The sequence below is a fragment of the Cavia porcellus genome, unplaced genomic scaffold, assembly GCF_034190915.1.
Source record: "Cavia porcellus strain 051 isolate PalLab524CR breed Dunkin Hartley unplaced genomic scaffold, mCavPor4.1 scaffold_1, whole genome shotgun sequence".
NCBI lineage: Eukaryota > Metazoa > Chordata > Mammalia > Rodentia > Caviidae > Cavia > Cavia porcellus.
This window is the reverse complement of record NW_026947484.1, coordinates 76,234,342-76,257,659: the sequence shown is the minus strand read 5'-3', so window position 1 is coordinate 76,257,659 and position 23,318 is coordinate 76,234,342. Positions and strand designations below refer to the sequence as shown.

Here is a 23,318-nt window from a genome sequence, read left to right as displayed (position 1 = left end):
GTGAAATTCTGCAAGCAGCATAGAATAAAAACAGATACACTTTTGGCCATTCAGGAGAATGAGAATAAACTTGAGTCACTTATAGGAAAGGAGATACACCTCAAGAACAATAACCTTAAGAGAAATAAATTGGACACACAAGTTTAAATATTGTGTTGTTTCTCTTGTGTGAGAAATCCAAAGGATAAACAAGGAGCATAATGGAGGACAGATACTGGAAAAGTAGGAAAAACGTGTTCAAATGGGAAAGGGAATAAAGGAAGGGGGAGGGGAATGAGAGGAAGGGGAAGAAGAAGAAAGAATGCAAGGAAAAAACAGACGCAAAGCTTTTGAAAATGAGGAGGGGAGGAAGGGTTGAAGAGAGGGAGGTGAATCAGAAACAAGAATTGAGATACAGGTACAAATTCTCTATCATGAATGTAACCAGTATGTATGACAAGTATGTACCAAAAATAATGTTTTTTTTAAAAAGGACAAGAAAGTCTCAATAATTAGGATTATAAAAGTTGACAGTTATTTTAATAAAAAGTGTGGTGCATTTACATCATGCTCGGTCTGGTACTGAGCACAGTACAGCAACTGAATGAACCAGATTTATCATCCTATTCAACAAAAAACTCAGAGCTACAAAAATCTATGCCCAGGATTTGAACACAAGTCTATCTGAGTCCAAAGACCATGATCCTAGTCACTTGACAAATGATATAAGTTTAAAAATGCACTTAAATCTAAGGATACTGTTCAAAACTATATGGAAGGAAATGCTATTCACAGTTACATTAGCAAGATAGGATAGCAGAAATTGTTTCTTCTTCTCTTTTTGTCTTATAGCGCTGGAGATTAAACCCAAGGCCTTACACATGTGAGGCAAGCGCTCTAGCACTAGGCTTCAGTCCTAGTTTCTTTCCTTTTTCCAAAATATTGGTGCCATAGTTGCATAATTTAATGATAGAAGTTGTATGGGCGCGCGCGCACACACACACACTTTAATCTACTGTGACAGACACGTAAGGGCTCCTTTCAGTATTATTTTGTTTCTAAGTCTCCAGAAATATGAAATAAAACTGACCTCCACATCCTTTGAGCCCTTGTGCCCACTTTCTAACCATTTGGGTTCAGTTAAACATAGCTGACACTGTTGGACATTGATTAAAAGCACCTTGGTCTTCACTCTGCTTTGTAACTTGTAAGTGATCCGTCCCAGCACTCCAGCTACCTGGAGGCTACGAACTGTGTATGTTGTGCAAGGTCCTGTACCGGGCAGTTTGTTCCCAGAGGTGCTGTCCATGCCGTGGGACTCAGTGAGGTGCTTCACGAAGATCTGGAGAGCCCTCCGGCCTCTGCTATTTAAGATGATTGCAGTTGTGAAATATAAACACCTTTTTTCTAAGAAAAGGGTCAGTTTTAAGTCTTTCCTTTTTTGTGATTTTGCTCTGGTAAGTTGTGCACGTTATAAAAGTAGCTGAGACACTTCTTGCTTGCCAATGAGCACAGCCTTACTTAACCCATGGCAGACGATTACACTAAATTAAAGACCATAAGATAAGTGTTGATGTTGTCTTCTTGCACATCCTCTACTGTGATGGTTCTCAAAAGTTGGTCTTTCAATCAGCAATATGAACATCTTCCAGGCTAGTAAATATAAATCAGGCCTTACACTTGAGACCTACTGAATCCTGAATTCTGGGGACAGGGTCCATGTTCTCCAATTGATTCTGAGGAGCTAGCAGACAAGTTCAGCGGTGCCAGCAACCTCCTTGACCTTTGCCCATCCTCACCCAGGGCTCATACAATCACTTTTCTCAGCCAAACTAACGCTGCCTCGCTAGTTAACTTGATGGTCAAGATTTAACAGACATCCAGGTTTCCTCCTTAGCCAGAGTGGCGAGGATTGCTACATTACATGAGAAGCTAACATAGCCCTAAATAATCACCTTTCTCACCCTCTTGCCCAGTCCCAAGCTGCCTCTATGTTTTCTCAAAATTTATTTTAGTCTGGAGGATGGGAACAATATTCTTAAGCCAAAGTTACTAAGCTATTAATGGTTAACTATTCCTTACTTTAGCAAAATGCTCTGAATCAGGAGGAATCAGACTAACAAGGTGAATATTTTAAACAAAGAGAACAAGATTAGAAAAGCTGTAGAATGAAGAGAATCTCTTAGTTGAAAACGGCAGACAAGAAAGATGAGGAATGCACCCCGATACCTGATGTTGATTTATTTTTCAACTAAGATTTACTGAGCATCCATCCATGCAAGATTCTGGAAATATTTCAATTGAGGAAAGCAGATAAAATAGTTTTTGTTGTTATAGTGTTTGCTTTTTGGTTTTTGTTTGTTTTTGAGACAGGGTCTCACTCTATATTTCAGGCTGGCCTTGAACTGACTACGCAGGTCAGGCTGGCTTTGAACTCACGACAATTGATATGGTTTGTGTCTAGATGTTCCCCAAAGCCTTGTGCAGTCACTAGGAGGCAAACTTTTCAGCAGAGGCTGTATCTAGAGTGTGTGGTGCTAGATCAAGGATATGCGATTTGTAAATCAGTCCACTGATTGGTTTGGCATAATTCTGGCTGGGATTAACAGTGTGAGTGCTACAAGCATCCTAGGGCGGGTAACCTGCATACAATATAAAGGACAGAAAGAAGCTTGTCCTACTGGGTATCGTGGCACACGCCTGTAATCCCATCATTCAGGAGATTGAGACAGGAGGATTGTTGTGAGTTCGAGGTCAGTCTGAACTGGCCATGTAGATCTTCCATTCCAGTGTGCGTTGATGCCCGAGTTTCTACTATTTTGCCTGTTCCACTGATCCTCTCAACTCAGCAGGTTCCAGATACAAAAGAAGCCTGTGTTTCTTTATGGTAAAGGAGGTCATGATTGAAATGAGGGGAAGACTGCTCAAACAGGAAAGGGACCCTTCCTCAGGTAAGGTTAGCCATTCACAGAACAAGGAAATCATCCTAAACTTCTAATTTTTGTTGTTGTTATTATTATTATTGTAATCTTCACGGACTTTAGGAACCACTCACAAGATATAAAGCCACATCTATTCTCTTAATGACCCTTCCTATGGTATAACTAAAATCCCCATTTTACAAAAAAGAAAATTAAAGTGGAGAAGAATTGGGGAATGGAACAAGTTTTGAAGCAGAGTCTGGTCTGACCTATAGCACGGAGTCTTCCTGTCCTAGGGATTTTTCTTTCTTTCTTGGCCTGGACAGGCATATTTATGATCACTTAGCTTAAGTATCTGTCCTCTGGCAGAAGTGAGGCCTAGTCTTCAGCCAATGTCTTCCAGGAAGCCACTATGTCCTTTATCATTTCTCTGAATATTTCCTGCTGGGTTCAGAGAGGTTCATTTCGTATTCTCTCCACTATCTGCTGTATCGCAAACAAAACTGTTACCTCATTACAAAAATAAGTTAAGTAAAACGTCAGTCACATAAAGGTGATATATGCAGAAGTAAAATCCTTTTAACCATTTCTGAATAAATGAGAATGCATTCAAGGCTCTAAACAATCATTGCAGGCGATGGTTATAAAAGTATTTGTTTCAGTGAAGCTGGGAGGCTTGAGTTATGGACAAATCTGGTATTCGAAGTCAAGAATCCTGGCTAAACAAACACTTCTTAAGTTTAGGAAAAGAGGTAAATCTCTTATGCAAAATTTTCTCGACGTGCCATATTAGTATACATATATACTTATTTTATAAATTATAGCAAAATTTAAACATACGGGCATAATTTACTCTTAGTATTGCGAAATAAGAGACCAGAAGATATGAATGGTAGAGTTATATGAATATTTTAAAGGAGACATTTGGAAAATGTGAAAATTATATAAAAAGAAATTTTCCATATTGATTTATTCCTTATTATCCACCTTAAAGTCAACACTTGGGGTAGGAGGGGAGGGATTTAGCTCAACAGTGTAACCTGCCTGGCAAGTACGAGGTAGTAAATTCAACCCCTGGTTAAGAAAAAAAAAAAAAAAATGTCAACAGACTCATAAGAATGACCTAAAAACATTCTGTTGAGACTTCCAGGAAATTATGCAAGATACTTATACTTGGGGGCATATGTAACAATTTTTCCTTTTATACATTAAGGCAGTATTCTCTTTTTCTACTTTGAAAGAATTTAAACACAGTATCATCTGATATCCAGGCTAAACTGTATTCATAACGCCAGCTTTACACTTTGAACATTTAGCTTTGCAGCTTCCATCCTGAAACCCTTCCCTTCCAGCAGGGATCCTAAGCATCAGCTGCGGAGCGGGTCAAACGTGAAGATTTCTGGGCCCCACCTCCTTGGCCTGAACACAGCCAGAACTGCATTTTCAAAACCCCAAGGATTCAGTTGCAGTCCACTGAGGCACACTAGGCTGACCAAGGGGAACCAGGTGGAGGCACCTGTCTGGCTGTCTTAAACCAACCTCGGATTCTCAGGAGAGAATTCATAGTCCGAGTGCGGCGAGCGCGGGCGGGCCCGGGACATGGGCAGCCTCCGGAGGGAGCGGCACTTCTGGCGGTGGCAGCAGCGCAGAGCACGCATTTATGACCTTCTACACTGAGGTAAAACAGAGAAAAAGATTCAGTTCCGACGTCCAAAGCTCGGATAGAAAGACCAACTCATCCTGGTTCCTCTTTCTTCCATTTCAACCCATTTGAGGATCTTCAGATAGCTCAAGAAAAAGAAAAAGAGAGTGCAAGGAAAACTTGGAGGAAAGTCCAGATGGTCAGGTGGACAGCTGGGGAAACTTCCAAGCACACACAAAGAGGAAGACGGAGACTTGAAAGCAGAGCTCCCTGACCCCACCAACAGGGAGAACGGAGCGCTGTGGCTGACCTCCCCTGCCACAGAACCTTCCCTAGCTTTCTGCTCCTAGCTTGAAAGACTCATTCTGTCCTCCCACCTCTACCCAAATGCAGGATAATATTCGCTTCTTAGTCCTTGTTTTTAATACGATTTAATATCCAGACTAATTCATGTACACTGACAGGAGGGGCTTGGTTTAAAAAGCAGATTTTTACCCCGGCCATCTTTGGCCTAGAAAACCAGAATTGGAAGGTGCTGCCTTCTCTTCCCGCAGCCTGTGCCTTAGTGTTTGGACTTGGCTGCACTTTGATTGGAAGAAAAAGTACTGCTCACAGTGCTGCTGCTGCGGCTTCAGAGACAAGCCTGGGCTATTACAGGGAGCCCATCTGCTTTATTTGCTTGCTTTAAGGTGTCCTATTCTTGGACACTCAGACAGGAAAGGCAGGGTGGGCACACAGAACAATCATTTGGTGACCTGATACAAGGGTGCCCTGGTGTTTGGCATGTGTGCTTCTGTCTGATTGATCCATCAGCGTGGCACGGGTCTCTAAGTCACCTAAACCACTCTCTAAAAAGCTAGCCCTCCTCAGTATCCAGTAACACTGTGTCCCAGCTTGTCTACATTCATTAGTGGTACTATTTCTTATGGATAATAAATTTTTATTACCACCATGCATATTCTGTGTTCACTTAGAAGTAATAGGAAAATGCAAGTCAATGTGGTTCTGTGATTTCCTACCTCCTCTCCTAAGGAAATGATTTACCCATATTGCAGCAAAGTAAAGGTTCCCAGGATACCCTAAGTAAACGTTTTGCTCCTCACCACTATGTAAATAATTTCTTTGAGGCACTTTAGACTAGGAATGTGAAGAACACGGAAAGAGCAAAGGAGGGAAGAATGAAAAGGATTCTTTTTTACAGGAAAAGTAAAAGGTCATATTGCTCACACACGTGGGAAAAATTAGTCTGTAATTGCTGAATGATTATAGGGTTTCCTTCAGAAAGCATGCACTCGGCCAAGCCAGTCACCCTGGGTGGTAACGAAATAGTAACAGTTGAGATGTACTCATTTTCTGGCCCCATATTCTCTGCAAAATCCGTGAGGGTTTATAAAGATGGTCTTTTGCAGGAATCTTAAATCTGTAACACATCACAGAATGGAACTGTATTTCTAGTATACCCACTAAGAGTTTGCACTTCTGCCTGGGTCTGGCTATTAAAGAAAGTGATCTACTGCCATCATGGTTTTTATTAAACAGCTTTTCTATGCAATTCCCAAATATTAAACCCAAAAGAAAAAACACTTTCCTAAATACAGCATTTCTTTTTACCTTTAATGAAGGAATAACACTTAACTTTAATATTCTACAGTTCTAGAATGCTTTGTTTAAAAAACTTCCTGCATTTGAACACATCTCTAATTTTGGGCATACCATTTTTCTCAATGCACAAGTGTGTGGTTGTGACCCTCAAAGGTGTTCAAATGGTCTGCACCAGGTTGCTATGTCTTATAAACAAGCCAAGTGATGTTAACCCATGGTAATCAACAGAAATGAGAGTTTAGAAAAGAAAAACTTAGAACTGGTTTCTGAAAAGAAGCCATAAGGTATGGTACATTATATACCAGAGGTTAACTCTCAGAAATAAAATATACACATTTTGAACCAAACTCTGTCCTAAGAACATTAACCCTAGAACCAGCTTTGCTCACTTCCTAGTTTTCCTTAGGTTAGGAAGTAACAAGCAGTTTAAAGGCATGTTTGTGGTGAGCAGTCAAAACTTAACAATAAACCTATTTAGATTTATGCAAGGAAGTACCGAGGATTTTATAAAATAAGCAAGTTTAACAAGGACTATCTTCTCCATATGCATGTTAACGTATAACCGGAATCATTTCCCAAGGAATGGTGACTGTGATTCAAATCCTACTTCATCTAATTACGTGATCTTGAGTAATGGGGTTGGTCCAGCTAAACATGTGGCAGGGTGGGCAGAGACACACAGGGAGGCAGCAGCAGCCATGCATGAGCAGAGCCAGCAGGGGGAAAGCTGTCAGCAGGCCTCGCAGAAGAGGAAGCAGGAACAGGTAGACACCCTGAGTCCCAAGCCTTTCAGCCATTAAGAAGACCTAGCTTTGTGCTGGCTAAGTAGTTTCCTCTTTTCCTCACTTCCTAGAATACTTTTAAAATAATACACTATCACCTAAGTTAACCTGAAACTGTTTATAATCCTTATCACCCAGAACAGCTTAATACCATCCCTAGGACTAGTACAATTAAGAATACAGTGTAAGCTGCACTTAATGAGTACTTACTGTCTCAGCAGGACTGTTGTAATTAGCTCACTAAATGCTTACAATAATACCATGGGGTAGGTATTATTACCTCCTCTAAGGTTAAGGAAGGTTAAGAAACTTATACAGCATCAGACTTTACAGGTAGGCACACGAAACAGAAAAGAAGGGGAAAGAAAAGAAAAGAAGCGGAAAGGAAAAGAAAAAGAAAAGAGACAGAAAACAACACTACTGGAAACTTTGTCATCAGGAAAATATCAGAGAGAGCTGCTGTAGAGTTAGGTTTCTGGTATTTTCCTTCCCTTAGAGCTTAGCAATGCAAAACTCTGTACATGAAGGCTTTCCCAAGAAAGAATATTAAACTTGATCCTGACTCCTGAAAAGAACAGGTTTTGGCCTGCTGCTGAGACTCTGAACTCAGCTCCAGGATCAATAATCCTTTCGGGGATAAGTAGTCCTGGACTATGTTCCAAACAAGAAATTTAAGAGCAACGGCTGAAGCCTGATTTAAAAAATCAACTGTGATGCTCTTTCTGTGTACAGCTTTTGTTTCTTTGCGTTTCACCATGGAACACAACTCAAACACTATAAAAATAAATGCCCTGGAGCCCAAATCCATTAATGTACCAAATGTTTCCCCTTAAAGTGGACATGGGAGGCAGAGGAGGTGTCTGGAACAGAAGTTTCATTTACTTTTTTCCTCAAGATCTTTCCCCCCTCGATGTTTGATACATGGTCTTAACAATTACTGTCCGCCCTTGGACTCCTCTTGAAAGCTGCTCCCCTCATTCTCATCAGAAAGGAAAGCCTTCTCTTCCTTGGTCTCCTCCCTCTCCTCCCATCTCCTCCCTTCCCCTGACCACCAGGCTTCGCACCTCTCACCTTGGATCCTCCGTTCTCAGCCTCCCACCAGGGCCTCTGCAGAAGCTGCTCTGGACACAGCCACTGAGGACCTATGCACAGCCAGACAGTGACCTCTCCCAGTCTTGTTCTAACTTGATCTTTTTGTTGCATCAGACAGCGTTGACCTTCTTACCCTTGGGAAATCTTCCCCAGGAGTGTACACATGCCTTTAACTTTACTGTTTTTCTTAAAATTTTTTTGAGACAAAATCTATGTAGTTCAGGATGGCCTTGAATTTATTATGTACCCAGGGTGCCCTTAAACTCATGGTGACCCTCCTGTCTCAGCCTCAACTGTAACTCTACTGTTTGATTGTCTCTGGGTTCTTGAATTGACTTTCCTCCTCTTTAGGCCCCTTAAGTAATTGTGTTTCCTCCCCTCCTCCAATGCTAGTATTTGGATAAACTGGAGAATGAGGGCAGATTCCAGTTAAGTAAATCTTGTTCCTAAAACATATGGAAGTGTTAAAGGAAAACATGAAGGTTCTGTACAAGGAAAAAGTCAGTATTGTGAGGTACTAGAGGGTTCCACTTTGATAAGTCTGTAAGGTTTGACTTGGACATAACTCTCTCAGTCCCCAGCATCTCTGCCAGTAGAGGCACTGCTCTCTGCTCAGCACAAGTGCCCTCAGCAAACACAGGATGTCACAAGAGGTAAGATGCAACATGGAATCTTCCAAAACACCAGGAAATTTGAAGATACGCATTTATACAACACGCCTCAAGGACTTTGCCAGCTGAGGCACAAAACATCCAGAGAACCGTGACCACTGATGTTTACTAAGATCTTCCCACCTAATGGCTCCTTCCAAGCCCTCTAAAAAAGCCCGCTTCTCTTTGCTCCCTACAGATGGCCTTTTCGCCTTCTGTCTGCCTGCACCCAGGCACCATAAGTTCCATGCCATGCTGCCTTTACACAAGCTTGGTGGTCTCAGCTGGCCTCTGCCTTGCCTGGTTCCTAATATCTGCAGCCAACACCTGGGAGGCAGACCAGCTCTCTCTAGAGGGCTTTCAGCTCTCTCAAACCCCGGCTGAGACCACCTGGCAGCACCCCCGACCTCGGTCCCTACAGCTCCTGGCCACTTCTGCCATGCCAGATCTCAAGGGGCACTTCAGGTCAGGTAAGCCCCCCACTCTCTCCCTCCCTCTTTCTTCCTCCTGCCTGCCTTCTTCTCTTCCCATAAAGTCAGGGAGAGGTTTGCCTGGCTCTTTATGCTTTTTAAACTCCCGTGTAGATCTTGAAAAACACTTCCAAGAAGGCTGCTTCCCTTTACTGTCTGACCAGCCACAAAGATGTCTGTTCCCTTGCTCAGGTGCTCATGTTTTCAGCTTAGGGTCCTGACTGGTGACTGGAGACATCTACCATAGGTCCGGCCACTCTCCTACACCCCTCTCCACACTCCGAAGGGGAACGTCCATCTTCCACCCACCCCATCACCCCCGCTAGTCTGCCTCCTGCAGAATCTCAAACCTCTCCCAATCTAAAGCCCAAAGAGCCGATCTTTTGTCTATAACACGGCATGGCCAAACTTCCCATTAGACAACAGTTCTCAATGACTAGAGTGTGGTACTTTCAATTTTTCCATCTTACAAAATAACAAATAATAAATTTTGTTTTTATTTCTTGATTGCTGAATTATAGTAGGTAATCATAATTCTCATTCTTGTTTACCACTGTTTGTGCCTTTTGTAAATCACTCTATGATTTTTTAAAAAATTTTTTGAGACAGCGTCACACTATGTAATCTAGACTAGCCTTGAACTTGAGGCAATCCTCTTGCCTCAGCCTCTTGAGAGCTGAGATTACAGGCATGCACTTCTATAACCATCTTTTATGCTTCTTGAAAGGATTGTTTTACTTTTGCAGACAAGGTCTTGTATTCCTGTCTTATGTAAGTCACTCCCTTGAACTGTGACTTGTGACTGTTGTGGTTTTTAATCTTATCTTAGTGCTAACGAGAAATAATGTTAAAGCGCCATCTAGTGAACATTGATAAAATTCTGTAAAATGGGTCTTTTAAATAAAATCTTTACATTCAACTCAGGCTTTTATCTGTCCTTTATAGAACGGTAGAACCAAACAGCGGTTACTCTGCCAGCTGCTAACTGCCTTTAGGGAAGTGGTCACTCTTAGAGCAGAGAACAGATTTCTTCAGCACCTCCTGGTGAGTCCTCATTGACACCAATGGCCAGGGAAATGTTGACAAACTGGGCAACTAGATAAACACAGCTGAGGGGTCCTAGCTGGGACAGCTCTCCCGTGGATTCTCAAAGGTCCCTCCCTGGAAGCTGTCTCTACACAGCTCTGAATGGGTAGTCAGCAGACAAGCCCACTTACCCAAGGTTTCCACCTGCACTCCCCAAGGAAGGTGAAAGACAACCTGTTCAGAGATTGTCAGGTAACAACTATCTCAGAGTGACGTGAAACAATGCTGTTAGAGCCCTTTGTTAAGCCTCCATCAAGGGTTGAGCAACAGACTTGGGACTCCTCTCTCTACTAATAAGTCAGCAATAAGTCTCTCTACTAATAAGTCTACTAATAAGTCCCTTCTTTCCCTTTCATTCACCCCCCTTCTGCTCCTTTCCTATGCTAATTTCCCCCTGATTTTTCCCTCACTAGACTGGCTCTGCCACGCTGTTTGCCTGGAGACACACCCCAGGGGTGTGCCCTGCTTGTGCACTGCTTCCCCAGCACGAGGTCCCAGGCTGCAGGACCCCAGCAACCAAGGCCTGCACCCGGCATACCCAGCTGCACTGCCCAGAGCCTGCCTGCACCCTCGCAGCTCTGACAACACAGCCTGACAGGCACAGGTTCTGCCATAGGAGCCAAGATCCAACAGCTGCTCCAACACACAGTGCAACCACAGCGCCTGCGCACACAGCAGTCTGTGCCTGCACCTGAGACCTGAGACCGAGCCCATCTGGGTTAGAAAAACTCCAGCCTGCACTGCAGCCCACCTTGCCCCACCCCTTGCTGTGGGAACCACAGACAGTGGGCCACGTCTCTGGCCACACCCACCATCTCATCTCAAACTAGGCACCCCCAGCTGGCCAGCACCCCACCTCCAGCCTGCACTGCAGCCCACCTTGCCCCATCCCTGCTGCTACCACACTGTGGCTGCCTGACTCCAGGACTCCATGAGCAGACTGACCCACACCTCACCTAGGCTCATCCAGAGCCTCTCATGGAACTGCAGCTCCAGGCCACAAGGCTCAGACTGCCTTGCCCACCTCTCCTCTTAACCTTCAGTCACAAGCTCTCCCAATGCCCACCCAGCTCCTGTTCCTGCCTCGCTGTCAGACCTCTCTCAGGTCAGCCAGTGTCTGAACTCTTCCTCTCCAGACTCTTAAAACCCCAGGTTTTCCCCAGCTGGCCGAAAGTTAACTTTAAATCCCTAAAAAGGCACCCTTCCGTCTAGGAGGTTAAATTATAAAGTTTATAACTGTTTGCTTTTAACAGCGGATGACAGCTACCAGAAACAATTAACATGTTCTTTACATCTGCTAAGATTGATATAATTAGCCTTTCCTTCTAGGTGTTCAGTAGCTGAAGTTTAGAAACCAGAGCTAGAGAGAGAGCTGGGCTAAGAGAAGAGTCAGTATTTTGGCCCTGGCCCTCCAAGGTCAGCAGAGATCCAGGATCCTACCACTCTGGTGAGCTACCCAGTCTGCTGAACAGGGAGAATGCTAGACTCCACAGGACAAAAATCAGTAAGATGTGCAGTGTGCCCAAGGACGGTCACCAAGGCATGGGCAAGCGAGACCATGACCCATCCAGGCAGCTGACACCGACAGGAGCTGAGAGGCTGTCTACATAGTTCTAAGACTTTAGGCCTCAAGAGGCTTAGCTGACCTTGACAGACAGCAGGAGACCAATTTCAATTACACTGGTCTCATTTTCACTTGGTCTTAAACACCTATCAGAAAAGTATAATCAAAAGAGATAAACTTTTGTCATCTGCATTAATTATTCACTTGAAAGACACCTCAACTAATCTCTTCCTCTCCTAAATAATAAAAAAAAGTAAGACAAGCTGTCCTCCAAAGACAGATGACATTAGGTATAACAACACAAGCAGGTATTTATGTCATTATAAAAGCAGAATGCTGTATATACATTAATGATTCTCCTAATATATCTATGGCTATTCAAGATATTAGAGAACAGATTAGGGCCATATCAGATTCTAAAATTCTCTAGACCTACCTTCTCCTTATCCTCTTTATAAGGCTATTACTGGCTCTTCCTAGAAAAACATTTGTCAATTATATTCATAATAATCTTATTGATTTTATTGTTTGGCCCATATTTAACTGTTTCTTTGGCCTTGACTATACCACAACTATGGACAGGGATGTATCAGTTAAAAGCCAGGCCTCAAGATAAAATGAAACAGGCCAAAATACTCCCCATAGGATGAGATAAATAACACCTGGCCTAATAAAGTCTGGATTGATTTCAGTCACCTTAATAGACAACCAAAATCCCCAGATCATTACCTAGCTAGAAGTTCTTTGGTCTTTCCGTGCCCATTCACTACTCGACTCGCTTCCCATAGGATCAATATTACCTGACCAATTCACAGGCCCCCTTCTGTCAGTTCAGCCTTTCTCCTCTCTCCTTCTCCAGTCTCACCTAATGCCCTTAATACCTCCTCAGATCTGGACCCCATGATCTAGAATACCCTCTCCCCTGGCTCTCAATCAAACACCGCTCACCATCCCATTAAAGCCAGATCACCCCATCCCTCCCAGCACCATCACCCTGTGCCTGATCAAGCCCCAGAGGACTAAAACTTATTATGTCTCACCTGCTCCAATTCGTCCTTTGCATCCCTACCAATTTATTTCCCCTCTAACACCCCAATTCTCCCTGTCCAAAAGGCAGACAACACTTACAGAATAATGCAAGATCTCTGTGCTATCAACCAGACAGTCTTCCCTACACGTCCTGTGGTACTCTCTGATCTTATCCCCCACCTACTGCCCATCACTCAGTCCTAAATTTGAAAGGAGCCTTCTTTACTATTCCCTTACACTCCTCCACACAGGCTCTTAGCCTTTACATCAGTCAGACCCTCGTCCTTGATTTGCTCGCCTTCCAGCCGTCCATCTCCCACTTCATACTATATAAAATGAACTCCTCTTACAGATCCTCCAGGAGGGCCTCATGGTCCGTCCCTCAGCAGGGGAGATGGTCTGAATAATTCTCCTTCCCTTGTTCGGGCCCTGTCATTTCAGACTTCTTGCAAAACTGCATCCAAACAATCACTAAAAAAACCAGTTGTTGCTCTTCTCTACATAAAAAGTTCCCCAAGGTTTTCCTTCCCATTAGGTTGGCCACTCAGCCCACAAACCATGAAGGATGCAGTTATGAGAAATGGCACCCATCTCCCTTTTTCTGCTTTTTCATTTTTGTTTATGATAACAAAAAGACAGGAATGTAAGGTCTGATTCGGACATGACTCTCTCAGTACCCAGCGTCTCTGCCAACAGAGGCACTGTTCTCAGCTCAGCACAAGTGTCCTCAGCAAACACAGGATGTCACAAGAGGTAAGATGCAACATGGAACCTTCCAAAACACCCGGACATTTTGAAGACACCCAAACATTTACACAGCACGCCTCAAGGACTGTCCACTGAGGCACAAAACATCCAGAGAACTGTGACCACTGATGTTTACTAAGATCTTCCCACCTAATGGCTCCTTCCAAGCCCTCTAAAAAAGCCCACTTCTCTCTGCCTTTTCGCCTTCTGTCTGCCTGCACCCGGGCACAATAAGTTCCATGCCGTGCTGCCTTTACACAAGCCTGGTATTCTCAGCTGGCCTCTGCCTCGCCTAGTTCCTTACAGAGTCTACTGGGAATATTTTCTGTAGATATATTATTATAAATGATCTTTTTTCCTCAGAGGAAATGAGTTTATTCAATTGCTTCATTCCTTCAAAGGACAATGTCAAAGTTGTTGAGCCCCAAACCAGCCCTTTTGGTCATGGAAAGATTTTCCCTAAAGAATGCAGAAAGGAATTTCTATAAAGCAATTAATTTACCCTCTTTTTGCCCAAGTGAAAGGAGTAACACATGGGCTCTGCCCATTTCCTGTCAGTTTAATAGTAAATAACCCAGCCTTCTTTTTGCCTTCATATTTTGAAACCCACATGTCCTGAATGATTCGGTAAATGCCTCTACCAGGACATAATGAATCAGCTTGCAAAGATCCTTAGTGTGTGGAATACAGACAAGGAATTAAGGGAGCCATCAGATGTGGCTCCTCCTATTTTTCTAAAACAAGGAATAGGGCCCTTGGGCCAATTACAGCTTTATAGCTTTATAGCTTCAGACCCTTACGAATTGTTTAGATGCTGTAATTGAAGGTAATTGTGCAGTATATCCTTTGGAGGGCCAAATGTAGCCTGGCAGATGTAATGCACTCTAACCAAGTTGGGACAGAAAAGGCTCAATATTATATATTAAAATTTTGAAAGGAAATTTATTGAGGTTGCCAAATAGTGCTGACAGCATATAAAACATCACCGACTTTTCTCATTTCCTTTGTGGAGCAATAGTCTGTTTTCAGAGCAGGGTAAACCGTGAATGGTGAGTTGTCTTTACTGATTCACAGTTTATTCTGGGGCAGGAGAACTCAGTGTGGCAAATTGGGGGTGATGTGAATGCTCTGGTGTGGGCAGTTCTGTCCCCAAAAGCCATTCCACAGGGTTATCTCTGGATCGGAAGTTTTGTGTTGGTGTTGGTGTTAGTCAGTGACACTGGGACATTTCCCAGCAGCCTACCCCTTTATCCAGGTAAGGAAGTTATTTACTGCACCAATACTGATTACAAGGCCAACAGGTGCAAAGTTAAAAGATAAGCAAATTCAAGTACATGCTACCAGCTCATTACTTCGTCATATTTGAGTAACTTATTTGAGTAACATATTTGAGGAATGAGGAAGCAACAAGGACCCATAAAAAAAGCTATTCATTAGCTATTTTCCTAGCTTATTAAATTAAAATACAAACAGCTAATTCAAAGCGATAGTATGATAAATACAGAGATACTTCTTTCACTATATCAAATGTAATTAACAGTTTGTGCAGAACTACATTTTACTTTGGCTATGTGTGGAAGTATTTTTAGTAAGTGTCAAAAGGAAAATGTTCAGGTCATTGAAAACCTTAAAAACTCAGTATTACTTATCTGTAATTCTCATGATTTTTATGGTGTTAACTAAGGTAGCTTGATTTCAATACTCATCTTAACAGGAAAAAATAGCATTAATCTCTTTTTTTCCTGTGACAGAAGCCTTTATCTGACATCCTTGAACATGTGGAATAAATACTTTCTAAACCTGCCCAAAATCCCTAGATCAAACAGTAAGACCACTTAGAGATTTCTATACACTTTATAGGTATAATTTACAGTTTTTGTATATGTATTTGTCCTTCCTTCTGCCACAAGGAAACAATCCTTTACATACCCTGTGTCCCATTTCTGTACTTTCCTGCCTTTACCACTTAAAAAGTAGATCAAAGGGAACACTATTTGGATGCCCTTCTTAGTTGTTTTGTTTGCTTATCTATTCTGCCTGAAAATTTATCCCGAAATCCCATGTCACTTGGTTAGCTGAATGGGAAGTTTCTGGTGCTGCCTGCCAGTTCTTGGTTTGTATTCCTACTCTGCAAGGACCTGAAATTGTGGGTGGATGAGAGAACTATTTGGGAAGGTACCTGGTAGATACTTTCAGCTATTAGTTTCTTTCTTACTAAACCAGCAAAGCAGCAAATGAAGCCAGCCTGTGACAGAGAGTAGACTAGAGATCAGACTCATGGGAGTGTTGTTAAGATAATCTTTTAGTTATGTCTGTCAAGATGCTGAAAGATTTTATCATTAAAGATGTATTCTGAAGTTTGTAAGAGCTGCCTCCCAAAAAAAAACAAACACTGTATAATGACGGGGTTGTTAGCTGTAAACAGCCCACGGTGTTATAAACTGTTCATGGAGTGTGAGCCTGGGATCAGGAATTAATTACCAAAGCACCAAGTGACCAGTGGTCCTAAGACCCAAGTGCCCTCTTTGTTCTAGAGGTTCATCCTGCCCTGGGAGGTCATCAACTCCCCTGGAGGAGGCTCCTGCCCTCAACTTCTTGACTATGAGCTGGCGCCTCTGTCATTATCAGCTACAGATGGAGTGAGAAGAAACCACCAGTGGTTCCTTCACTGGTTATGGCAGGAAACACTTCCAACAGTTCTGCACTTCAGACTTCCACATCTGGGAGCAAACTTTAGATAGAGAAGTGTGACAGAATTTGAGGGAGGGGCCATGGAGTCTATTTGTTATTTTAATAAGTATTTATGAAACACTTGTAAAACATTTATTATTTGCTTGATTTTAGGCTACTCTAAAAATTCAAGAGTGAGCAAAATCTACACTACTAAAGCTTATCGTGAACTAGGTCAAGCAGGGGAAACATTAAATAAGCAATCATTAAATAAGCAATAAGTAATTAGGGGTTACAAATTGTGATAAGTATGAGAAAGAAAGAGAGTGCCCAATGTATAAAAAGGGAAGCTGATTTATTAAAGATTGATGTGAGATCAATTTAGTGGGATGTGATCAGTTTTTTAAAAAATTCAACAGAACAGAAAAGAAGAAGGGCTGAAGGGAGGGGAGTGAAGTGGGAAATAAAAGAATTAAGATACATTATGAATAGGTACAAATTCTCCATGATGAATGTGATCATTATATATGGCAAACATGTACTAATTAAAAATTCCATATAACAGAAAAGAATATAGAAAATGCCACTGCACTGGAAATAGTACAAATTTAATATGGTTTTTGAAATGTTTGTTGTGGTGTATGTGTGTGACAGAGAGAGAGAGAGAGATACAGACAAAGAGAGACAAATATAGAATACTAGATGGTAAAGTGTGTTTCCTTCTATGGACTGTGGTGAAAATCTTTGAAAGCTAAAAGTAAAGACCAAATTAACAAGATTTACAGTATTAGGTACCACTGATTGTCTTTGAGGATGGGCATGACAGAGTTGTGGAAGGAAGGGACATTGTGGGCCAAGACCCTCTCAGTAATACCCTCTTCCAGGGCATAGGTAAGAAACACACACAGGGTCAGAGCCATCTACATTCAGGAATTGAGATACGCACAGCTCTCCCAACTGATGCTCCATCGCATCTGGAACCCCTGAGAAAAAACAGCAGAAAGAAGGGAAAACATGACCCTGGAGAGGATACAGCAGTGACACAAAGTGGGTCCTTTGGGAATCCTGACATTAACAGAACATACATAAGTCAGTAAATACCAACTGTCCAGAGACTGATCTGCCCTTTCTTCTTTATATTTAAAATTCAAATTGGTAGTAGAGGAGAGACTAGAATCCAGGTCTGATCCCTGGAACAGTGTCTTTTACCACACCATGACGTCTTTCAATGACACACGCCCAGTGGGTTTGCACTGTGATCCCTGCAGCATCCAAGGGCAGGAACACGCACAGCCTATAAAGAATCACTGTGAGTGGCAATGTGTGTGTCATGCAGCAACGAAGAAGGGACTCTCCCGATATCCAAAACATTCATTCTTCCATGTCAAAACCAGCTTCATGTACTATACTGTGGAGTTACTGAAGTCCTTGAAGCCTGGGCAGTGTTGTTAGTAGGCTGTTTCTGATTTTTGCATTATGGTGGTATTGGTGGTAGTGGTCAGTTTGCAAGTGGATCTTTGTTCATAGCTAACATAAGGGAAAATCAAGTCAGTGTTAGCTTCTCATAGAAAGATGCGGGGCTGGGGGGACAACTAAGGCACTTTTCCAAGCTCCCGTGAGGAGACAGCACTGCAGGATTTCCAGATGCCGTGAGGCCAGCTTCTAGACCTAATCTTCTTCCCTATTTGAGCTGAATCTAAACTACATATCAAATCATATTTTTTAAAAATAATCTTAGTAGAGTCCCTAGAAGGCCAGGATGAAAACATCACAGCAAGAAAGTGGGCTTGTTGACAGCAGTGCTTGGCAGCAGCAGGACACAGCAGTCAAAAGCACAGGTTTGGTCTCAGCGAAAGCAGTGTTTTTATTACAGCAGCGGCCGGCACTCAACCCGTACAACCACCGGAGCTCAGTTTCCACATCTGCACTTTTAGGAGAATAAAGAACACCTCCATCTCTTTAGGCAGTTACAAGAATTACAGAGGTAATGCACATGAAGCAAATAGTATTCACTAAATGTAAGAATTAATTTTCAAAGTAGTTATTAATGATCATATTGTCTCTCCTTTTGACATGACAAAAATATTTGTTTTCGTTTCATTTAGTATACATTTGTTTCTCCTCTCGAATATCATGTGATCCTTCCACGGTTGATATTTCTGTCACTTCTCAGGGGTATAGAATTCTTTTAAAAGTGATAAATCTCTGTTGTTTTTCATGGGCTTGAGTCCAAAACTTTTGCTCAAGGACAATCTGGAGTACATTGGTTATCCTTTTGGGTGAACTTTCTAGGGAAGATTTTATACAAGGGTGAAGTGATGCTAGCTCTGAAAGAAACTTTAAAAATCATCTAATACAACTCTGTCTTGAACTGTGACCCAAAGAAGTCCTGCAGGTTACGTGATGCAGTGCATGACGGCTGTGTTCAAGAAATGACAAAAGATGATGGGAATCATCAAAATCTGCTTGTTGGGAAGGTTTGGACCACAGTTTTCTGTAAAGGATTAGGTGTTAGATTTGCTAAAAAAAAATCAAGACATTTGCTAAAAAAGCAAGAAATTTACCTTTCTCTTCCTTTAAAGTAGAATAAAGAACCTGCTAATTTCTTCATCTCAGGTAACAATTCAGTGATTTATATACAACTACTTTCACTTTTCCAAAAGGTAAGGTGACAGACAAACAGTACTTACTAAATATCAATATGGTAAATAATTTCCACACTTTCATTTAATCCTTTTACTAATCCTATGAAATATTGTCTTTTTATTTAACAGGTAAGAAAACTGAGGCATTATCTAACATGACATTATGTTGACTTACCTGGTTATTGAATATCTGCTTTCATTATTAGAACGTAAGATCTATGAGGGCAGGATCTTTCCATATGTCCTAAGTCTAGCAGTACCTGGCATACACTAAGTAACCAAGGATTACTGTCACACTTCACTTATTAAGAAATATAATACAGAATTAAGTATCAGGCTTAAATGTGGTATATGACTGATAATAAAAAAAGAAATTATGCAAAAGAAATTAGTAGTTTCTCTGAGGTGATTTCATATTATATAACTTTACGCTAACTTTACGTTAGTTATTATATAACTAACTCTCTTTAAGCATGTATACATTTAATTGCCTAGAGAGGACTAGTTTACAGGTTCTTGGGTATAGTTGAAAATTGTAATTCATATAAAAATTATCCAGAACAGAATTCATCCTAAAAGCCACCAGGAAACTTAAGGAATTAATAGTACTTTTTTCAAATCAAAAATATCTTCAGCTTCCCTGATTCAATCATTCTAATGTTGTCAGGTCATTCTTTTGAGGTTAATTTTTTTGGGAAGGCACATATAAAAGGACTGACATTACTACGTTGTACTAATTTCAATACAAGCTGCCTTTCAATAACTCTTCAAGAAGTGAGGCAAAGTTCAAAGAAACTATAATTTTCAAAATACTTTTATATTATTTTAAATACAAGTGCTACATAAAACATTCCAAAAAACAACTGGGTAGCAATATATATATTAATAGATACTTCTGACCCTTATGAGTCTACTTCTAGATTTTTATCCTGAGGAATCATTAAAAATGTAAGCAAACATGAATTCAAATTTATTTATTTACAAATTTATTCAGTAAAGTGCTGTTTCTAATGGTGAATAGTTGTAGCTCCCACATAGCTCAATAGTGAAATTATGCTCTAGTTTCACAATGGGAAGTTATACATTCATTATACATACAATGCAAGAATATTTAATGATATGAAAAAGTTGTTCATAATGTATTTTTAAATAACCAAGAAGGCTACAAAACAGTATGAAGGTATGCATTCAGTTTTGTGGACAACTTGCACACTTGTATACATGTATACATGAAAAAAATACATAGCAAGCTGTCAAAGTGATTAATTTCAGGTCATAAAAATTAGAAATGGTATTTATTTTTAAACGTGTTTGCTTATCTGCACGTCTGTTTTTCTATGATCAACATATATAGTTTTTCTAATTAGAAGTCATTTTTCACTGGAGAAGGAATAGGAAACATGTTGGTAGATCTCCAGTCTATGGTTATAGTTGTTCTTCAAGATCAATTGCTTCTTCTCCTTAATCACTTCACACTGTCAACACTTCTTTCCCATCTCTTTAAAACACTTCACATACTTACTTAAGTGGTTCTATCAAGTCCTATTTGTGGTCTTTCACCACTTGCAGGATTTTCCAAAAAGTCACTTGCTGGGAAAAGTGACGATAGGCCTCATTCCTCAGAAAATGAGAGATCCTGGAGACTTTAAGGCCCAAATTTCCCAAGTCTTTAAACTTCTCTCTTTAAAAGTAAATCCTAAAGTCTAAGCAACACACTATGGGTACACATGTGTGCCCACGGGCGTCACAGAGACATTCTGAATACAAGTTCTGTGTTGTTGTTGTTTTTTTTAAGAGCATAAAGCCAAACCAAACAAAACAGAATAAAGCTTATCACAACAGAACAATGAAAGCAATATAGGACTTCAAAACAAGATAACAATGGCTACCATAATACATCTCCTTATCTTGAAAATAGTTACTCATACCATCAGACACAGTAAAATCAAACAGAACAAAACAGAGTAAAACCAAACCTAACAAAACTATGAAAACAATACAGGAATTCAACAAGGTAATAGGAAATTAACAATGGTTGTCACCATCTTCTCTTTTTAGACGTTTCCTATCAATTTCATAATATCTATTGCACATTTTGGATCCCACTAACTCCTTCAGGTTTTTACTCTAGGAGACAACACTATGTTCATATGAGTCCAAACCACTTCACCCATGAGCATGACCTCAAGTTGCATCTATTTACCTACAAGAGCCCTGAGATTATCCTTCTGTATATCTGAGTGGCTTTCCATTGTATAAATTCTACATCTTTCTTATCCATTCTGCAGGTGATGGGCAAGGTACCCCTGCATTTTTCTGGTTTCTTGCTGCATGGAACATTGTTTTCTCTCCTCTGACTTTTGGTCTATGAATTTCCTTTTAAGTTAAATGTGTATCTGTGTACAGCATATTGATGGATCTTGTTTCTTGATTCACTCTCCCTGTGTTTCTTTTTAGTGGTGAATTGAGGCTATCTACATTAATGGTTACAATCAGCATGCACTGGCTCATCTCTGCCATGCTATCCTCTTGCTGTTGGCCCCCCGCTTTTTCTCTTCATGCAGTTGCCTGCCCTGTTTGGCAATCTCCCTCTGCTGCTATTTCTGGGACTGTGGTCATCTTTATCACTCTCTAGACTATCCTTCAGCAGTCTCTGTAGGGTTGGTTTGGTGGTTACAAGTTCCTTCGGTTGTTCTTTATCATGGAAGTATCTTATTTTTCCATCAATTTCGAAAGATAGTTTTGCAGGAAACATCAGTCTTGGTTGGAACTTGTTTTCTTTCAGGATTTGAAACACTTTACTCCAAGTTCTTCTTGACTTAAAAGTTTGAGCTGAGAGTCTGGTGAGTTTTCCTTTATACGTGATCTGTTTCTTTTCTCTAACAGACTATAATAGTCTGTTCTTGTGCTGAATTTCTGGGATCTATTATATGTCTGGGTGTTGATTTATTTTGGTTATGGATAGTTGGAGTTCTATATGCCTTGTATATCTGTATGCCAGATCCTTTTCCCATGTTTGGAAAGTTTTCTGCTATTACTTTTTTAGTGTTTTTATGTCACTTGTGTTGACCCCTGCTTCTTCACTGATATCTATCACTCTTAAATTATTTTTCTTTGCATCATTTTACAGTCGTTGAATTGTTATTTCCTGATTCCTTGTTATTTTTAAGAGCTCTTTTCTTTCATGATTGCTAGCTGCAATCCTGTCTTCAAGGTCTGAAAGTCTATCTTCAGTCTCTTTCAAGTTGTTTTGCCAGCTTTCAATATAGTTTTTAATTTCCTGGATATCTTTTTGAATCTGTTCCATGCATTGTAATTCCTTCCTATATTGTTCATTCAAGGTTTCCATCATTTTCCTATGCACTTCTTTTTTTATCTATGTCTTCTCTAGATATGCTCAGCAATTCTTTCATTATGTTTGTGATTTCTTCTTTTACCTGAGATATTATTTCTGATATGATTACTTTTACAGCTTCATGAAGTTCTCTACTTCAGTTGCTATCCTCTCAGAGAGTTCAGGTGTGAGATTTCTACTTTCTTCTATATCTCCCAGACTTGTTCTTTGTGGGCTGGAGGTCTGACATTACCTTTTGCTCTTTTGTCTTGACATTTTCCTGGGTTCCTCCCAACCAGCCAGTTGTGGAGTCCCAGGTACTTCCCACATTGGCTGCCCCTTCACAGTGTAGGGGAATGGGAGAGGCATCTGAGTTTCTCTAAACTCAGGTTTCCAGGGAGATAGTGGGGTGTGGGTGAGCTTCCCCAGATCCATGTGGCTATACTGAGGCTTCCCTGATGGCCATGGGTGTGGCTGTGGTGCTGTGGCAGGCATACAGGGATGTGTATGTCTGATTTTCCTGGCCTGTGCTGGATGCCTGCCAGAAGCAAACGTCTCTGATGGCAGGCTGTGGGTGCACAGGGGATATATGGCTGTTTCTGGCTGATAAAAGCAAGCTTCCTGATGGGTGGTGGCCGCGCGGGGGTGGGTCTGGCTGTTTTTCCCTACCTGTGCTGTCTGCCTGCAGGAGGCAAGCCTTTTGATGGTAACAAGAGCATAGGAGTGGGTTTCTAAGTTCTGTGTTTTTAAATGAACTTAAAATCTTATGTTGTGGTTGTGGCTGTTGTTTTAACATTTCTCCATCTCTCATCTCCAGCTTATTTTACTTTGTCAATGTTAATTTTTTATTTTTTTTAATGAGCTTCTACTAAGCATGAGGTCCTGTACTGGGCATAATACATACTACCTCACTGAATAATCACAGAAACAAGGTAATTATTCTTATTTTACAGGCATTTCATTAATATGTGTTTAGTGCTTTGCTTTGTGTAGCATTTTCATACTTATTTCATTTGATCCTACAATATTGATATTATTAATATCCCTATTTTACAGATGAGATAGCTAAGACTCAGGGAAGCTAAACAATCAATGGAGCTAGGAT

General features: G+C 41.0%; 1 protein-coding gene across 2 annotated transcripts in view; it reads right to left on the bottom strand.

Moving 5' to 3' along the window:
• Nucleotides 1-23,318, bottom strand: part of Dock8 (dedicator of cytokinesis 8) — a 212,014-nt gene that overhangs the window by 170,548 nt on the left and 18,148 nt on the right. The window contains exon 1 of one of the 2 annotated variants that reach the window (XM_003472270.4): nt 4,440-4,573. The exons of the other annotated variant lie outside the window; for it this stretch is intronic. Within the exon in view, the coding sequence (XP_003472318.4) occupies nt 4,440-4,558 (119 nt within the window). The 5' untranslated portion in view covers nt 4,559-4,573. Of the gene's footprint in view, nt 1-4,439; nt 4,574-23,318 lie in introns of those variants that run through there. 2 annotated transcript variants of the gene reach the window in all.